Source organism: Zophobas morio, unplaced genomic scaffold (genome assembly GCF_036711695.1).
Source record: "Zophobas morio isolate AGI-343-1 ecotype UQ-CSIRO unplaced genomic scaffold, CSIRO_AGI_Zmor_V1 ptg000010l, whole genome shotgun sequence".
Classification (NCBI taxonomy): Eukaryota; Metazoa; Arthropoda; class Insecta; order Coleoptera; family Tenebrionidae; genus Zophobas; species Zophobas morio.
In genome coordinates this window covers 6494498-6513969 of record NW_026972115.1, presented here as the reverse complement: position 1 = coordinate 6513969, position 19472 = coordinate 6494498, and the positions used below count along the sequence as shown (strand labels likewise).

Below are 19472 nucleotides of genomic sequence, written 5' to 3'. Positions count from 1 at the left end.
TACTTTTACGTTTTCTCGATCTTTCATGACCCCTAGAAGACGAAGAAATAGGTCTCCCATTTCCGTCTGTCTGTCCGTCCGTCTGTCCGTCTGTTGTCCCGGATTTTTATTAGACAGATAATCTCCGAAAGTACTCGACCGATTGTTGTGAAATTTTGTACTTATATTAAGAATATCATGTAGATGGTAAAACGCTAACCAAAATTTGTCTAATCATCCCCACCACTAATGCGATGACGTCACTTCAAAATTGTACATAGTAAATGGGTTTTCAATTGTATAAAATAACATAGTCCTACACATGTAGTTTACAACTCTGAATCGACTTTTCACCCGAAACGTCCAGATTTTTGGAAAAAAAATCAAAATTATAAAACAATATTTTGAAATTTATTTTTAATCTGCTAACCAGAATGCTTTGAAATGTTGCAGATGTTTTAAGGCTATAAAGAGCATCATAAATCTTTAGTCAAAAAATATTTGCTTATCCCCTCCAAAAACTTGATGACGTCAGCTCAAAAGTTTGTGGAATAAATCATATCTAAAATGTACAAAATATGATGAGTCTGTACTTGTGATCTATCACTCCATTCATATTTTTTGGATTTGCATATACAGGGTGACTCAAAAAAATTAATGAATGCGTAAATATATTTTATTGATTTAATCAGGAACTACAAAACGGAATGCTCTGACATCTTGCAGATGTTTTAAGGTTATAAAGAGCATCATAAATCTTTAGTCAAAAAATATTTGCTTATCCCCTCCAAAAACTTGATGACGTCAGCTCAAAAGTTTGTGGAATAAATAATATCTAAAATGTACAAAATATGATGAGTCTGTACTTGTGATCTATCACTCCATTCATATTTTTTGGATTTGCATATACAGGGTGACTCAAAAAAATTAATGAATGCGTACATTTATTTTATTGATTTAATCAGGAACTACAAAACGGAATGCTCTGACATCTTGCAGATGTTTTAAGGTCATAAAGAGCATAATAAATGTTTAGTCAAAATATATTTGCTTATCCCCTCCAAAAACTTGATGACGTCAGCTCGAAAATTTGCCGAATAAATCATATCTAAAATGTACAAAATATGATCAGTCTGTACTTGTGATCTATCACTCCATTCATATTTTTTGGATTTGCATATACAGGGTGATTCAAGAAAATAAATGAAAGCGTAAATTTAATTCACTGATTTACTCAGGAACTACAAAACCGAATGCTTCGAAATCTTGAAGATCTTTTAAAATTATCATAAGCATGGTAAATTTTTGATCAAAACGTATTTGGTCGTCCCCCCTAAAAAATTTATGACGTCACCACAAAATTTTGCTGAATAAATCCTATCTAAAATGTACAAAATATGGTGAGTCTCTTCTTGTGATTTATCATTCCATTCAAATTTTTTCGATTTGGATATACAGGGTGACTCAAAAAAATTAATGAATGCGTAAATTTATTTTATTGATTTAATCAGGAACTACAAAACCGAATGCTTTGAAATCTTGCAGATGTTTTAAGGTTATAAAGAGCATAATAAATTTTTAGTCAAAATATATTTGGTTATCTTCTACAAAAAACTGATGACGTCAGCTCAAAAGTTTGCCGAATAAATCGTATCTAAAATGTACAAAATATGATGAGTCTGTACTTGTGATTTATCATTCCATTCATATTTTTGGATTTGCATATGCAGGGTGACTCAAAAAAATTAATGAAGGCGTGAATTTATTTTATCGATTTAATCAGGAATTACAAAACCGAATGCTTTGAAATCTTGGGAATATTTTAAAGTTATTATAAGCATGGTAAACTTTTGTTCAAAATGTATTTGTTCATCCCTCCTAAAAAAATTGATGACGTCATCCTTAAATTTTGCTGAATAAATCCTATCTAAAATGCAAAAAATATGATGAGTTTGTACTTGTGATTTATCATTCCATTCATATTTTTTAGATTTTCTTAAGAGGTGGTTCAAAAAAATTAATGAAGTCAATTTATTTTATTGATTAAATTAAAGGCAACACTTGTTATTAGTATTACACCCCGACCAACCCAATTTGGTAGACACAAAATTTGTTAAAGGAAAAACTCGGTTGAAACATAAGGGTAGCACGCTTATTTACATCGACTTTAACATTACAGACCTGCATTTGTTTTATGCGCTCACTTGGTTCCGCAAATGTAGAATAGACATGTTTATAATCAACCAATTGTGAATTTCACCGTCAAGAATTAAAATAAAACCCAATGTTTTATATAATAAGCGGAAGTCGAAGCAATAAAACCGATGGTCGTTTTGTTTACAGTTTCTCTGTTTGACTCTCACGTATGCTGTTACGCCTGTCATCTTAAATTAAGAATGTTTATACATACACGATTTTCAGTTGCCTCTGATACGTAGGTATACGTGAGTAAATTGTTTCGTTATTTTATTGATTATTACAAATCAATATTCAAAACGACCCAATTCATTTTCCCGCAAATTTGAGAGTATAATAATTTTATTCTTAGTATTACACTACATCTATCCCAACTGATATACGTGTCCTTGCAAAAATGTTGATGACGTCATCGCAATTTTTTTTTAAATTCCCACTACAAAAATGTAATGAGAAAAAAAACACAATAGGCATGCAGTCGTCAAGTTTCCGACAGCGAGGGAAGTACTGTCTAAACTCTTTAGACCAATTTTTTTTTGTTAATATAACACAGTAAAAGTATGTTGCAAAAACTACGGTAAAACATACTTTCAAAACTAAGAGAATAAAAATAAAACCGTTGCGTAAATTTTGATTTTTTTGCAATTCCTTACAACAAAAAAAGTTAAAGGCGCCCGCTTAAATTTAATCAAAAAGCAGGAAATATGACCTCAAAATCTGAAACACAAATTTTGCAATAAGTTGCAAATTATTTCTGGGTAAAAGTTGCCGCATTTTGTTCTGGTCGTTAATTCATTAGCAAACTGGTATAAGTGATTTGTATGGATAATGAACCATTATTAAAAAACCGAAAATGGCAGACCGAAAAAACTTTTATCTCTTTATTTGATGACAAATTCAGAATGAAAATTCGTCATTCACACGCAAGCATAAATTTTGTATCTTGTAGATATGACTTTGATAATATAAATCAATACAAACACTACTCTTATAGTTTCAAAGATCACATTAGTAAGACTGCGCATATATCTCAAGAAGCCTATACAGAGTGTTCCAACAATAAACTGACTTATGAACGTTTAGTTGATCGGACGAAATACTGACAACGCACAAAATCACGTATTTTCTTATCTTCGTAAATAGCTCTCGACATAATTTTTTCCACGATCATAACAACCGCGACAATGAGATAATAAATACCGATAATAACATCTTTACTTGTAATACGAAACAAATTCGTACGTAATCTCGCGAATTTCGCGACTCCAACCCACCGATTCGCAGTTCACTGCTCCCCGGCGTTATTTTACCGATAATTGAAACTCAGTCGAACCAAAATCGCAACCTTATTATTACGTACGTCCCAACAATCGATGCAATTTTGCGCACCGATAGGCTTCCCGCCCATAACTCGGGTTACCAGCGATAACCGTCGATAACGCATTGGCAGCAAAAGCAAACCAGAAACGACTCTCCATAAAAAAACTCATGCCGTTTCCCGTTCCGAGCCGTTCGTACACGCCAATAATTGCGCATTCCACTTTTTCCGACTTTTCTCGGATGTCTCGGCAAAAACCTGCTATCGCATAGCGCAAGATTTATCCGAAGCGAGCACTAACAACCGAACGTCGCCTAGTTTTCCCAGTCGACTCTCGAAAGTGTTGAATGGCTTGGTGCAGATAATGGTATTTCCGTTATAATCCGTGAAGTATAACGAAGTCGATTTTTCACGTTCGATATTCTCAGGGTGAATTTCCCATTCATGTGGGTTACTTTTGCCGAGAGGCCGCGACCTCTTTAGCACCTGCTTGCACGGGAGCTGGAAAGGGCGATCACCTGGTGCGAGCGGCTGCAGAGGGGACGGTTTTACGGTTTATTTCCTCTCTTTTCTCGGACTTTGTTGGAATTCGTTATTTACTTTTTGTTCGAAATAGCTCCGATTTTGTGAAATTTTTACTTCGAGAAATGTAATTCAGTCTTTTATAACTTGACAAGATTCAAAATTTTAAAATTAGTAGTATGGTTGTTAAATTTTCCAAAATTCATTAATGCGAAATTTATTAAAGTTATAAAAATAAACCTTTTCGGAAAATATAAGAGTTTGGGCATTAAAAAATAGACAAATCATGTGGAAGACAATATAGAACTGAAGGTAAGCGAAGAAAAATGTTGCTGCCCCGGTGGGAATCGACACATCTCTCACTTGCCGGGCGGGTGTCTTGACCACTAGGCTACAGAGCGATTTAGCTTTCTTGGATTACCAACCTATTATTGTGCCGCCACAGAAGAAAACCTGAGTCATGAAACTTATAACAATTGATGGCAAAGAGAAAAATCACTTGACGAGAGACATAGAAATTTTTGAAAAACCGACACTGACACCCGGACAATAAAAATGCTACCATAACAAATAGACAAAGGGTTCTGGGGTTTTTTAGAACGTTCTTTCGTGGAAAATCCTGTAGGAGAATACCCAAGTAATCGAGTTTAGAACAATTGATGTCAAAGATAAAAACCATTTTACGAGGGATCTAGAAAATTCTGGAACGATCCCCCAGAAAAATAGTACCGTGACAATAAAAAAAAAATTGGTCGAAGGTTACTTCGACAGAACTTCCCTCGTCCCTCGAATGTAGACCAATAAATTGAAAAATTATAACAATCTGTTTCGATTTTTTTTTAAATTTCTGTAAAGTAAAAATATCTTTTTTTGCGAGTGGGCGCAAATTCCAAAGGGACGCGGTCCCGACAAGTGCGGACAGTATGAAATATTTAAAGCAGATAACCAACGGCGAAAAATGTTTTTCGAAAAATCGAAATACGAAAACTCGAAAAATTTGAAGAATCGAAATAGAAAGTTGGCGGAAAGTGAAAATTTGAAAAATTAAATTAAAAAATTTTAAAACCGAAAAACGAGAAATCGAAAAAATGAAAAATCAAAAAAATTCAGAAAAGTCAAGAAGTCGAAAAATTGAAAAATAGAGAAATCGAATCGGCCCAAATTTGATAATTTGAAATATCGAAAAATTCAAAAATCGGAAAATGAACCATTAAAAAATCGAAACATCGAAAACTCAAAAAATCGAAAAATCGAACATTTCAAAATTCGAAAATTTAAAAAATCCAACAATTGACAAAAAACCAAAACCTGACGAGTGAAAAAACGAAAAATCGTTGGGAAATTCGAGAAATTGAGAAATCGAAAATTTAGAAATTTCAAAAATTGAAAAATCTAGAAATCAAGAAATCAAAACAAACATCAATTCGAAAATTCAAGAATCGAGATATTGAAAAATTCCAAAACTGAAATATCGAAAAATTGCTAAGTGGATAAATCGAAAAATCGAAAATTTGATTAATCGAGAAATCGAAAACTTAGAAAAGCCAAAAATTGAAAAATTGTAAAATTGGGAAATCGTGAAATGGGAAATTAAAAAAAAATAAATAAAAAACGGAAGAAGAATCGAGAAATCGAAATTAAAAATACCAAAAATTGAAAAAATGAAAGATCTAAAAATTGACGAACCGAAAAATCGAAAAATCCCAAAATTGAATCTTCGAAAATTTGAAAAATTAAAAAATCAAACTTAAAAATAGAGAAATCGAAAAATCTAAAAGTTGAATAATCCAAAAATTGAGAAATCGTGAAATCGAAACACCAAAAATTTGAAAAATTAAAATTCGAAAATTTTAAAAATCAACCTGAACAGTTAAAAAATTGAAGAATTGAAAAACGAAAATTCGGGAAATCGCCAAGTTGAGAAAATGAATCATGGAAAATTCGAGAAATCGAGAAATGAAAATTTATAAACTCCAAAAATTGAAAAATCTAGGAGTCGAGAAATCAAAACATCAAAAAATTCAAGAATGGAAATATTGAAAAATTCCAAAACTGAAACTTCGAAAAGCCGAAACAACGAAAAGTGATAAAGTCGATAATTAAAAAAATCCAAAAATTGAGAAAACAAAAACCTGAAAAATTGAAAAAATGAGAAATCGAAAAAATGAAGAATCAAAAAATTCAGGAATCGAAAAGATAAGAAGTCGAAAAATTTAAAAATAGAGAAATCGATTTAGCCCAAATTTGATAAATTGAAGCATCGAAAAATTCAAAAAATCGGGAAATTGAACCATTAAAAAATCGAAACATCGAAAACTCAAAAAATCGAAAGATTGGGAAATTAAAGCATCAAAAAAGTGAAAAATCAAAAAATCTAACATTTAAAAATTCGAAAAGTCTAAAAGTTCAAGAATTCAAAAATTTGGAAATTCGAAAATTAAAAAAATCCATCAATTGAGAAAAAACAAAAAGCTGAAAAGTTAAACTGAAGAATTGAAAAACGAAAATTCGGGAAATCGCCAAGTTGAGAAATCGAATCATGGAAAATTGGAGAAATCGAGAAATTGGAAATTTAAAACTCCAAAAATTGAAAAACCTAGAAAAAATTCATGAATCGAAATGTTGAAAAATCGATTAATCGAGAAATCGAAAACTTAGAATCGCCAAAAATTGAAAAACTGTGAATTCAAGAAATCGTGAAATAGGGAATTAAGGAAAAATATATAAAAAACGGAAAGTCGAAGAACCGAGAAACCGAATAATTTAAAAACGCCAAAAATTGAAAAAAATGAAAAATCTATAAATTGAAGAGCGGAAAAATTGAAAAATTCCAAAACTGAAACTTCGAAAAGTCGAAACATCGAAAAGTGGAAAAGTCGATAATTAAAAAAATCCAAAAATTGGGAAAACAAACCTGAAAAATTGGGAAAACAAAAACCTGATAAAATTGAAAAACCGAGAACTCGAGAAATCGAAAATTTAGAAACCCTAAAAATTTTAAAATCGAAAAAACGAGAAATCGAAAAAATGAAAAATCAAAAAAATCAGGAATCGAAAAATCGAGAAATCAAAAAATTTAAATATGAAAAGATCGAGAAATCGAAAAGTCAAGAAGTCGAAAAATTGAAAAATAGAGAAATCTTACATTTAAAAATTTGAAAAATTGAAAATTAAAAAATCCAACAATTGACAAAAAACTTGAGAAATCGAAACGTGGAAAATTCGAGAAATTGAAAAATCTAAAGTCAAAAATTCGAAAACTGAAATATCGAAAAATTGGTAAGTGGATAAATCGAAAATCGGTTAATCGAGAAATCGAAAACTTAGAAACGCCAAAAATTGAAAAATTGTGAATTTGAGAAATCGTGAAATGGGAAATAAAAAAAAAATAAAATAAAAAACGGAAGAAGAATCGAGAAATCGAAATTAAAAATGGCAAAAATTGAAAAAACGAAAGATCTAAAAATTGAAGAACCGAAAAATCGAAAAATCCCAAAACTGAATCTTCGAAAATTTGAAAAATCGGGTAATCGAAACACCAAAAATTTGAAAAATTAAAATTCGAAAATTTAAAAAGTCCAGCAATTGAGAAAACAAAAACTTAAAAACTGAAGAATTGAAAAAACGAAACATGGAAAATTCGAGAAATCGAGAAATGAAAATTTAGAAACTCCAAAAATTGAAAAATCTAGAAGCCAAGAAATCAAAACATCAAGCCGAAAATTCAAGAATCGAGATATTGAAAAATTCCAAAACTGAAATATCGAAAAATTGGTAAGTGGATAAATCGAAAATTCGATTAATCGAGAAATCGAAAACTTAGAAACGCTAAAAATTTAAATATGTATTGTGAATTTGAGAAATCGTGAAATCGGAAATTAAAAAAAAAATAAAATAAAAAACGGAAGAAGAATCGAGAAATCGAAATTAAAAATGGCAAAAATTGAAAAATTCCAAAACTGAATCTTCGAAAATTTGAAAAATTAAAAAATCAAAATTTTAAAAATTGAGAAATCGAAACAACAAAAAATCCAACCATTGAGAAAACAAAAACCTGAAAAGTTAAAAAACTGAAGAACTGAAAAACGAAAATTCGGGAAATCGCCAAGTTGAGAAATCGAATCATGGAAAATTCGAGAAATCGAGAAATTGGAAATTTAAAACTCCAAAAATTGAAAAATTCCAAAATCGAAAAATTGAAACATCGGGAAATTGAAACCCCGAAGAATCGAGAAATCGATTAATCGAGAAATCGAAAACTTAGAAACGCCAAAAATTGAAAAATTTTGGATTCGCGAAATCGTGAAATGGCAAATTAAAAAAATATATACAAAAAACGGAAAATCGAAGAAGCGAGAAACCGAACAATTTAAAAACGCCAAAAATTGAAAAAATGAAACTTTGAAAAGTCGAAACAACGAAAAGTGAAAAAGTCGAAAATTAAAAAAATCCAAAAATTGAGAAAACAAAAACCTGAAAAATTAAAAAACTGAGAACTCGAGAAATCGAAAATTTAGAAACCCCAAAAATTTAAAAATTGAGAAATCAAAACATCAAAAAATTGAAAAATCGAAAAATTCAAGAATTGAAAATTTAGAAACACCAAAAATTTAAAAATTGAATAATCTAAAACTCAGAAACGCCAAAAATTGAAAAATTGTGAATTCGAGAAATTGTGAAACGGGAAACTAAAAAAAAATAAAATGTTTTATACTTTTGAATTTTTTTTTTTTCAAAAATCTGGACGTTTTGGCTAAAAACTCAATTCGGCATCATAATCTACATGTGTAGGACTATGCTATTTTATACAATTTAAAACCTATTTACTATGTACATTGTACAATTTTGAAGTGACGTCATCGCATTAGTGGTGGGGATGATTAGAGAAATTTTGGTTAGCTTTTAGTACCCCGACAATTAAAATTGGTCCCACCACAAAAATATTGACCAAGAGTTCTGGGAATTTTTAGAAGGTTATTTCTTGAAACAGTTCTGGAACATTGAGACTTGAGTTCATAGTTATCTCAGAACCGAATATTCGAAAATCTTTTCGCTGAAAACTAGAAAGTCCTAGAATCGGTTAGCTCCGAAAATGGAGAGATTTCAAGGAGAAATATTGTTTTAATTACAGTTAATTGCTTTAATTACAGAGCAACACTTAATTAATCCACACTCTGAAAGTGTGGATTTTCTATTTTTCCAGGTTTTCATTACTTAAAACACAATTTTCGAAAACTGGCATTTTTTTAAAACAAAATTATTAATTCGAAATGATTGTTCAAACCGCAGGAAGTAATCACAATATTTTAAATAAGAAAAAAACCGCGTTGCAGAAGATATCTTCATCGCACTGCCTGCAGTGAAAAACTCAGCTATGCATTCACCAGCCATTTTTTACCGATCACCGTATTGGAGGCAATTATCTACAGTTAAATTTATCATATCCACAACCCGAACCCGCGAGTCAACGGACGAAATTTTACAACCTAACTGTTCAAAAACAATTATTATCACACCAAAAAAACGTTAGAGCAATAATTACATAAATTATTCAAACATACGTTAATAGCCTTAACAAACTAACAACACTAATAGCTAATAACGAAATTGATGATGCGAGAACCGCAATCGTTATGTCAGTCATGTACTTTCCATTTCCATCTATTAACCCTATCAGCGCCGAGAAAACCCGAAAGAGCGCGTTTTCACAAGAAAAATCCGCTGAAAAACGACTTCCACATTCCTCCACCCCAAAACAAAGCAATCCATTTAAACCGAGCCATAATTCAGTGGCTGCACATCGATTGACCCACAATTTTCCTGCAAGTACTACGTCTCGACGGCTCGGCCGTTGCACCCAGCGTGAACTGTTCGCGCCCGGAAAATCCACTCCGTTAATGGAAAATCGCGGCTTTAAGTCGAGCCAGACTTCGAAAAAAAACGACGATTTCGATTCCTTTTTCATCTTCTCTCTTCACGCCGAAGAAACACCGGAAGCGTAAATCATTCCAACCACCTCGTTAGATTGCGACGCAACGCAACCGATAATTACCCAAAACTACGAAACCGCCACTTCGCGAGACTGATTTTGTGTAAGACACAGCAACGACTGCACCGGTCTGATTCCCACACGTGCAAATAATAACAATTAAAAACCGCCTCAAAACAATAAGCTTTCTATTAATTAATATCTCGAAAATGCACGGATTATTTAACCCGGAGTCGCAACGCAACGCAACGCGTGTGTGCTCTAAAAACGCCGCTTTAATTTTAATTTCTATTTTTGTTGCGGCGGCGATTATAAGGAACGAGATGATAGCCAGCCGAGTAATTTTTTTTATTGTATTATGTTGTTATTGGATAATTTGCGGAGTGCAAATGGAACGTTGACCGCGGCATTTGCGGTTTATTGTTATCGACGTGCCGACAATTTGTATGTAAAATAACAACCAGCAATCAGGCGGCGATTGCGGGCCGTGTTATCCACGGGAGAAAGAAATAACGTTGCGACCTTGATCGAGGATTTGGTTTATTCAGGTGGTTCGGGTGACAAAAACGAAGATTAATATTGTAGGAAGCGGGACTGGAGGTTGGCGAAAAAACGTACCGAATTTGGCGTAAATAAACAACAAGTCGGGAAAAAAACAGATAAATTAATCACTGAATTTTCAACACGGTTTTGGTAAAAAGTGCGTCTATTGTATAATATAATATTGGGTTTCGTGGCAGTTGTGTGCACTCATTAATCAAAAGATGAAATTATCGAATGCGACTGTTTAAAAATAATAAAAAATATTACTCGGTTATCACACAGTCTATAACGTCATAGCTCAAAAGTTTATGGGGTCACAAAGAAGTAGATAAGATCTAAAATAGCACTACTGAGCAAATTAGCTTGTTTGTACAACACTTTATTTACTGGCTTTTAAATTAAATATTTTTGTTTGAATTTTCAACTAGCACATGGAAAGTGTTTTCATCACAAAAAAAGAAACACATTTTCGCAGTAAATATTTTATTATAGCCATCAGTCTTCCTTTTTTTTTGACGTTGAATTTTCCAATACCTACTCAAAGTTTGACTTTTCAAAATACCGAGTAGTTTTAACCTACTAGTTTTTAAAATTTTTTCAATTTTCGATTTCTCAACTTCACATTTATTTGATTTTTAATTTCTTGATTTTTTATTCTTCGAAATTGTCCGATATTTCCGTTTTACGATTTCTCGATTATTTGATTTTCCCATTTCTCGATTTTTCAGTTTCCAGTTTCTTTGCTTCTTCAATTTTTCGACATTTTAATTTTAGATATTTTTGGATTCAAAATTTTCCGATTTCTCGATTTTTCAGTTTTTCGACTTTCCAATTTTTCGAATTTTTAAATTGTGGATTGTTCTATTTTTTCATGTTTCGATTTCTTGACCTCTTGGTTTTAGATTTTTCGGTTTTTCGATTTATCGATTTTTATTTATTTCAATTTTTACTTTATTTTTTCAATTTTAAACTTTTCGATTCTCCGGTTTCTCGACTTTTCATTTTTAAATTTTTCAGTTTTTTGATTTTTTAAGTCTTGGATTTTTCGATTTCGAGGTTTTTCAATTTTTTGACTTTTCGGCTGGTCAATTCTTCAATTTCTTTTAAACATTTTTCGATTTTCCGGTTCTTCGATATTTCTCCATTTTTACGATTTTTTGAAGTTTACATTTCTTGGCATCTTGGTTTCTCGATATTAAAATTTTTCCGACTTTCTGATTTTTCAGTTTTGAGAATTTTTGATGTATCGATTTTTCAATAGTTCGATTTTGGAAAAGCAATTTTTCTCGTTGGTTATCTTATCTTTTTTCGACATTTTAATTTTCGATTTTTTAAACATTAGATTTTTCGATGAGTTCTGTGATTTTTCAATTTTTAAATTGTTCAAATTTTTTTCATTTTAAATTTTTCGATTTTTCTATTTTCCAATTTTTAGGTTTCCGGATCTTTTGATTTTTCGATTTGTTGATGTTCCAATTTTTCGACTTTTCGAATTTTTAAATTCTAGTTTTTCATGTCTTGATTTTTCGATTTTCTAGTTCTTCGGTATTTCTCTATTTTTACGAATTTTTAAATTGTAAAATTTTTGGAATTTTTGATGTTTCGATTTTCCAAATGGTCGATTTTTCTCTTTTTCGATTCTTCGATACTTCGATTTTCCGAAAAGCATTTTTTCTCGTTCGTTACCTTATCTTTCAATTTTTCGACATTCTAATTTTCGACTTCTTGGTTTTAGATTTTTCAATTTTTCGTTTGTTCAATTTCCCGATTTTCAATTTTTTGATTTTCCGATTCTTGATGTTCCAATTTTTCGACTCTTCTATTTTTTCATGTTTCGATTTTTCGACTTCTCGGTTTTTCGATTTATCCATTTTTGTTTATTTTAAATCATTCAATTTTTAATTTTTTTTATTTAAATTTTTCAGTTGTAAACTTTTCGATTTCTTAATGTTTCGATTCTTCGACTTCTCTACTTTTGATTTCTGGATCTTTTGATTTTTCAATTTTTCGGCTTTGGATTTCACAATTTTTCGTTGTTTAGATTTTTCAGTTTGTCGACTTTTTAAATTTTGGATTTTTCGATTTCAAGGTTTTTCGATTTTTTACTCTGTCAATTTTTCCATTCTTCAATTTTTCAATTTTTTAAACATTTTTCGATTTTCCCGTTCTTCGATATTTCTCTATTTTTACGATTTTTTGAAGTTTAGATTTCTTGGTTTTCTTCAACATTTCAGTTTTGAGAATTTTTCAATTTTTCAATTGTTCGGTTTTTCTCTTTTTAAAATCTTTTGCTTTCTCAATTCTCGAATTATGGACATTCCGATTTTTCAAATTTTTTAATTTTAGGTTTTTCTATTTTTTGATGTTTCAATTTTTTGATCTTTCGATTTTTCGACTTCTTGGTTTTCCGATTTATAGACTTTTGGGTTTTTCGACTTCTCGAGCGTTTGATCTTTCTATTTCTTAATGTCCCAATTTTTCGATTTTCCAGTTCTTTGGTATTTCTCTATTTTTACGAATTTTTGAAATTTAGATTTCTTGAGTTTTTTCATTATTTCAGTTTTGGGAATTTTTGAATTTCTCGAATTTTTAAACCGTAAAATATTTTTCTCGTTATCTTATCTTTCAATTTTTCGACTTGGTTTCAGATTTTTCGATTTTGATGTTCTAATTTTTCGACTTTTCGATTTATCAATCTTCCAATTTTTCAGTTTTTCAACTTATCAATTTTTCTATTTTTTCATGCTTCGATTTTTCGACTTCTCGGTTTTCGATTTATCCATTTTTGTTTATTTTGAATTATTCAATTTTTTATGTTTTTATTTAAATTTTTCAATTATAAACTTTTCTGGATTTCTTAATTTTTCGATTCTTCGACTTCTCGACTTTTGATTTCTGGATCTTTGGAATTTTCAATATTTCGGCTTTGGATTTTATAGTTTTTCGTTGTTTAGATTTTTCAATGTTTGGATTTTTCTGTTTGTCGATTTTTAAAATTTTGGATTTTTCGATTTTCGACTGCCAATTTTTCGATTCTTCGAAGTTTAGGTTTCTTGATTTTTTTCAACATTTCAGTTTTGGGAATTTTCCAATTTTTCCAATTTTTAAATCGTAAGATTTTTGGAATTTTCAATTTTTCAATTTTTAGGTTTCTGGATTTATCAAGATCTTCATTTTTCATTTATTCAATTTCCCGATTTTTAAAATTTTTTGATTTTCCGGTTTTTCGACTTCTCGATCTTTTGATCTTTCGAGTTCTCGATGTTCAGATTTTTCGACTCTTCGGCTTTTCGGTTTGTACGACTTTTTGGCTGGTCAATTTTTCAAGTTTTCGATCCTCCAATTTTTTAATATCTTAATTTTTCAATTTCTCGTTTTTCCGATTTTTGAAGTTTAGATTTCTTGACATCTTGGATTTTAGATTTTTAAATTTTTTCCACTTTTCCATTTTTCAATTTTTCAGTTTAAGGAATGTTTCGATTTCTCGAACTTTCAATTTTTCGACTTCTTGGTTTTAGATTTTTAGATTTTACTATTTTTCAATTTTTATGTTTTTGGATTTGTCGAGATTTGTTCAATTTCCCAATTTTTTAGTTTCATTCAGATTTATAAATTTTTCGGTCTTTCGACTTTTCGATTTATTAATTTTTCGAATTTTTAAAATCTACATTTTTCTATTTTTTCATGTTTTGATTTTCCAGTTTTTCGGTATTTCTCTATTTTCACCATTTTTTTAAATTTAGATTTCTTGATTTTTTCAACATTTCTGTTTTGCGAATTTTTCAATTTTTCTCTTTTTAAAATCTTTTGCTTTCTCAATTCTCGACTTTTGAACATTCCGATGTTTCAATTTTTCGATTGTTCGATATTTCAACTTTACTATTTTTCAATTTTTAGGTTTTTGGATTTATGGAGATTTCGAGTTTTCATTTGTTCAATTTCCCGATTTTTTAATTTTTTGATTTCCGATTTATAGATTTTTCGATTTCTCGATCTCGTGACCTTTCGATTTCTTAATGTTCCAATTTTTCGACTTTTCGATTTATGAATCTTCCAATTTTTTCAGTTTTTCGAATTTTTTATTTTAAATGATTCAATTTTGTCTTGATTTTTCAGTTTTTTGATCTTTTTAAATTTTGGATTTTTCCATTTTAAGGTTTTTCGATATTCGTCTTGTCAATTTTTCGACATTCTAATTTTCGATTTTTCTATTTTTTCATGTTTTGATTTTTCAGTTTTTCGGTATTTCTCTATTTTCACGATTTTTTGACGTTTAGATTTCTTGATTTTTTCAACATTTCGGTTTTGCGAATTTTTCAATTTTTCGAATTTTAAAATCGAAAATTTTTGGAAATTTTTATGTTTCAATTTTTCAATTCGATTTTTCTCTTTTTAAAATCTTTTTTTTTCAATTTTTAGGTTTTTGGATTTATGGAGATTTCGAGTTTGCATTTGTTCAACTTCCCGATTTTTAAATTTTTTGATATCCGATTTATAGATTTTTCGACTTCTCGATCTCGTGACCTTTCGATTTCTTAATGTTCCAATTTTTCGACTTTTCGATTTATGAATCTTCCAATTTTTCAGTTTTTTTATCTTTTTAAATTTTGGATTTTTCCATTTTAAGGTTTTTCGATATTCGTCTTGTCAATTTTTCAATTTTTCGATTCTTTAATTTTTCAATTTTTGAAACATTTTTAGATTTTCTCTCTTTTCAAGAGTTTTTTGAAGTTTAGGTTTTTTGATTTTTTCAACATTTCAGTTTTGGGAATTTTTGATGTTTCGATTTCTCAATTGTCGATTTATCGATATTTCAGTTTTCCGAAAAACATGTTTTCTCGTTGGTTATCTTATCTCTCAATTTTTCGATTTGTTTGTTTTAGATTTATCAATGTTTCGATTTAGCTATTTTTAAAATTTTTCGGTTGCTGAAGTTTTCAATTTCTCATTTTTTCAACATTTTTGGGAATTTTTCAATTTTTCGATGTTTTAAACATTACATGTTTCGTTGGTTATCTGCTTTAAATTGCTACCTTTGCACTCCATAACGACCTCGCAAACATCGTGTTTGTATTGCCACATAATTTTTTTAACCAGACATTTCTCTTTATCTCCACTATTTACTTTAGTACATAATTCAAATTTGCGTGTACACACTCTAGTGAATGAATGTGTATTTTTACTCATGTTTAACTTTTGATTAATATAACTGTCAACAAATATTTGAAATAATTTTGGCAGTTAATAACGACTTACAATCTTATCACGCTGTGCAAATATTTGACTAGTAGAAGTGTGATAAATGAGAAAAAATAAATTTTACACAGTAAGTAAACATTAAATAATTGCCGGAGATGAGTACAGCGAGTTTTTGCGTAGCGTGTGAGGCCCGCTTTAGCACAAAATATGCCACACGTGTCACAAATAATATACAATTAGCATAACCTACCATTATTCAATTGTATCAAGCAATCATATTATAGATGTCAGATTTGAAAGTACTATAGTTGAAATATTTGCGACTTAAGAAAAATAATTTTCCAAAATCGATTAAAAATTTCGCGAGACATCCGTTAGTGTCATCTGGTGTGCTTTCTTTTTTAACAGCAACTCGTTACATATTCATTCGTCCAGTCCCATCTGTTCGACGAACTTACCTTATAAAAAATTTAATTGTTTCATCATTCTTCAGCACCTTCTATTTGCTTTTCGATTAGCAGCGATTAGTACGATTTTGCAACAATGTTTTTATTTTACAACTTCAAAGTCTCGATCCGTGACAATCTATTTAGAACGATTTTAACCGACGAGTTTTTTCTCCACTAATTACCATAATAACGAGGTTTATCATCGCATGTTGCACGAGCTATCGGACGTTAATCCCGCATTCTGGTGTTGACAATGAGCATGAAATGATGCAACTGCGCCTTGTAAATGTGTTTAATCAAACTCGGGCTACATTTTCGAAGCGTGCAAAAATCGGCTTCAATTCTTGTAAAACATCGATTCAATTAGTAGGCGATTTAAATTCTGGCACGAACGTGAGCCATGACATTAACTTTTTATTCGTTCCAAGTGCGCCCAAACCGCCTCAATTTTTCACTTAACATTTCCACTCCGTCTATCCCAGAATAAACGGCATTAACGACTAGCAACTTCTGGATTACGTGGCCCAGTTTACATGCTAACGACTAATTTCCATGTAATTAATGTTAATTTTACATGCCTGTTAACCATCTCCAGATTATAAACCCCCGATAATTCTATTTCCGAAAGCAAAAAACGACGGAATTACTCCTTCGTCACACTCGGTAACAAGCACAAAAATAGTTATTCATTGCGATCGAGTTATTTAGCGTTTTTAACCTTGATATTTACTTCCTGAGTTTGGAAATAATACACATTGTGAGGACTGTTTTGACGCAAGAGCGACAACAAGTTAGTAACATTTGGGGACCTACCTCTGGCATTGGTCGCCGAGTCTGCAATCTTCTGGAATGCTTCCAAGTAGGCTGTGACCGCCAGGATTGTCGCCCTACAAACACGAAAGTCACTACAATCACGCAAAAAGTGCAAATCGAAACCTTGTACAAAATTCAACGCGCTTTAATTCGATTATGGGCCGAATTCGGCCTTCGCGCCACAAATCGATTTCGGATACTCACTTTAATGACGAGTGGAGCTTGGTGGCTTTGGCGATGAGGTCCTCCCAAAGGGGCATGCCGTTCTGGAAAAAAAAGAACCCAAAATTAATTAAGTTGGCAACCATGACCCTCTCAAATTGCGCCCACGTTAATGTCCTGCGTAATTGAATGACACGAGAATATCAATTTTTCGTTTCAAAAGCGAAATTAGTATTCTAATCAAAGATGACAGGACGCAGCTTAAGCTCGCTTCTTGTGGTAAATAAATTAAAATTCTTTTTACATCGAGTATGTTTTGTCACGTTTATTTATGCCGCCGCTTGTTAAATCCCCCGAGATAAGCTGTTGTATAACGGGCCTAGCACTTTCTGTTTATAATTTAAAAAATAAACACGTCTTGTGTAAACATTCGGATGTCTAAAGTTGGAAGCTCTAACACGGATTTAATTTACTAACGTCTTAATATGTCAGTGGTTTTGAGTAATTTGTTGTAAATATTTGTTTTGGGTGGGAAAGCGTAAAAAAGAACGGAAGGACCACACTCCGGTTTACGAATGCGGAGGTGAACGTGTGCTTGTACACTAATAGTAGACGGAATTTCGCTTTCTTCCAAAACATTTTTTCTTGACCCCTACAGTACGAAAAAAGTAGTCTTCCGTTTCAATAAACACTTGATTTTCGGATTGCTATTACCTAGTGATGGAGGACAAGGGGTGCTATTTATGCCTCTGGTTTTTAGTTTACAGCGGTTACCACGAAACAAAACTCGTAAAATCAAATTTTATAAATTTTTTAAAGACCTGGATTTGTCGGATTATTTTTTTATTGATCAAATTAAGAACCTCATTTTTTAGGTTTGCTCAAAAAATTAATGAATCAGTCAATTTATTTTATTGAATAAATCAAGAATTACAAAATTGAATACTTTCAAATCTTGCAGAAGTTTTAAAGTTATTGTAAGCTTGGTAAATTGTTAATCAAAATTTATGTGTTTATTCCCCCCCAAAAATTGATGACGTCAACTCAAAATTTTGCCAAAGTTTGCACTTAAAGGGTGTCAGGAGAAATCAATGAATGTCACATTGGATAAAAAATCGAGATATTTAAAATGTAATGTTTGAAAGTCTATTTTTCAAAATGTAATTTTCGTCCAATAAAACGAGTGACCAAAAAGAAAACCGCCACTTTGAATATTTTAAGCCTAATTCGTCTCTTCGTAGTAAAATTCAGTCTTCATCTAATCAAAAAAATTAATGAAATTCAAAAGAGGTGGTGGGTGGGACTAGTTTTACGTTTTTGGTCTAGATTTTGTCGTGACATTTATTGTTTTCTCCCCATCTGTTTACGTTTCACGTAGACATCCAATCTTTTCTACCCATTTTACAACATTTAAAAAATTTATTGAATTGGTGTGAAGTTATTAATAACTAAAAAATAAAAATGTGACATTCATTGTTTTCTCCCAACACCCTTCACTTGTGATTTATCATTGTTTTTTTAGATTTGCTTAAACAGGTGGCTCAAAAAAATTAATGAATGAGTCAATTTATTTTATTGATTAAATCAGGAACGGGTCACTCCATTTTCCCAGAAAATTTTGGGAATACAATACTGTTGGTCGCATTTTTTGTCTATTTTTGAAGATTTTTTGTTTATTTTTTCTTCGGGTTTTTGTAGTTTTTAATTTTTTGTCTTTTCCCTCTTTTTTTAATCGTTTTTTTTGCGATTTTGTGTCGTTCTTTCTTGGCATTTTTTCTTTCTCATTTTCGTTGCTTTTTTTGGTGGTCTTTTTTCGGTTTGTTTGTAGTTTTTGCAAGTTTTTGTTTTTTTACTTTTACTATGGCTTTTTTTGTCGTATTTTTCTTAGATCTTTTTATTGCGTTTTTGGCGTCATTTTTCCGGGGTTTTATCCCCGTTTTTATTTGCCTTTTTTCACTTTGTATTTTGTAGTTTTTTATGGTACATTTTGTTGTTTTTTTAAGTACAAATGAATAAAAGAGATGGCAAAAACCGAACAAAAACACGATAAAATACAGAGAAGAAGGAAACTGCAAGAAAATTTGCAACAAAAAATGCTACTCAAGAAAGGGATAAAAAAAAATGAGACCAAAAAAAAATCAAACATGCAATTAAAAAACAACGAAAAAACGAAGGAAAAACCAAAAAATTAAATCAGGAACGGCTCACTCTATTTTCCCAGAAAATTTTGGGAATACAATACTGTTAGTCACATATTTTGTCTATTTTTGAAGATTTTTTGTTTTTTTTTCTTCGGGTTTTT

The 19472-nt window shown here is 30.9% G+C and overlaps 1 protein-coding gene across 4 annotated transcripts in view; it reads right to left on the bottom strand.

The window, feature by feature from the left end:
* Positions 1–19472, bottom strand: part of LOC135126294 (protein MTSS 2) — a 63123-nt gene that overhangs the window by 21369 nt on the left and 22282 nt on the right. For all 4 annotated transcript variants that reach the window (XM_064052231.1, XM_064052233.1, XM_064052232.1 and 1 more), the window contains exons 2-3: positions 17213–17274; positions 17009–17082 (exon numbers count right to left, since the gene is read on the bottom strand). In XM_064052231.1, coding sequence (XP_063908301.1) covers positions 17009–17082; positions 17213–17274 — 136 coding nt within the window. The remainder of the gene's footprint in view (positions 1–17008; positions 17083–17212; positions 17275–19472) is intronic.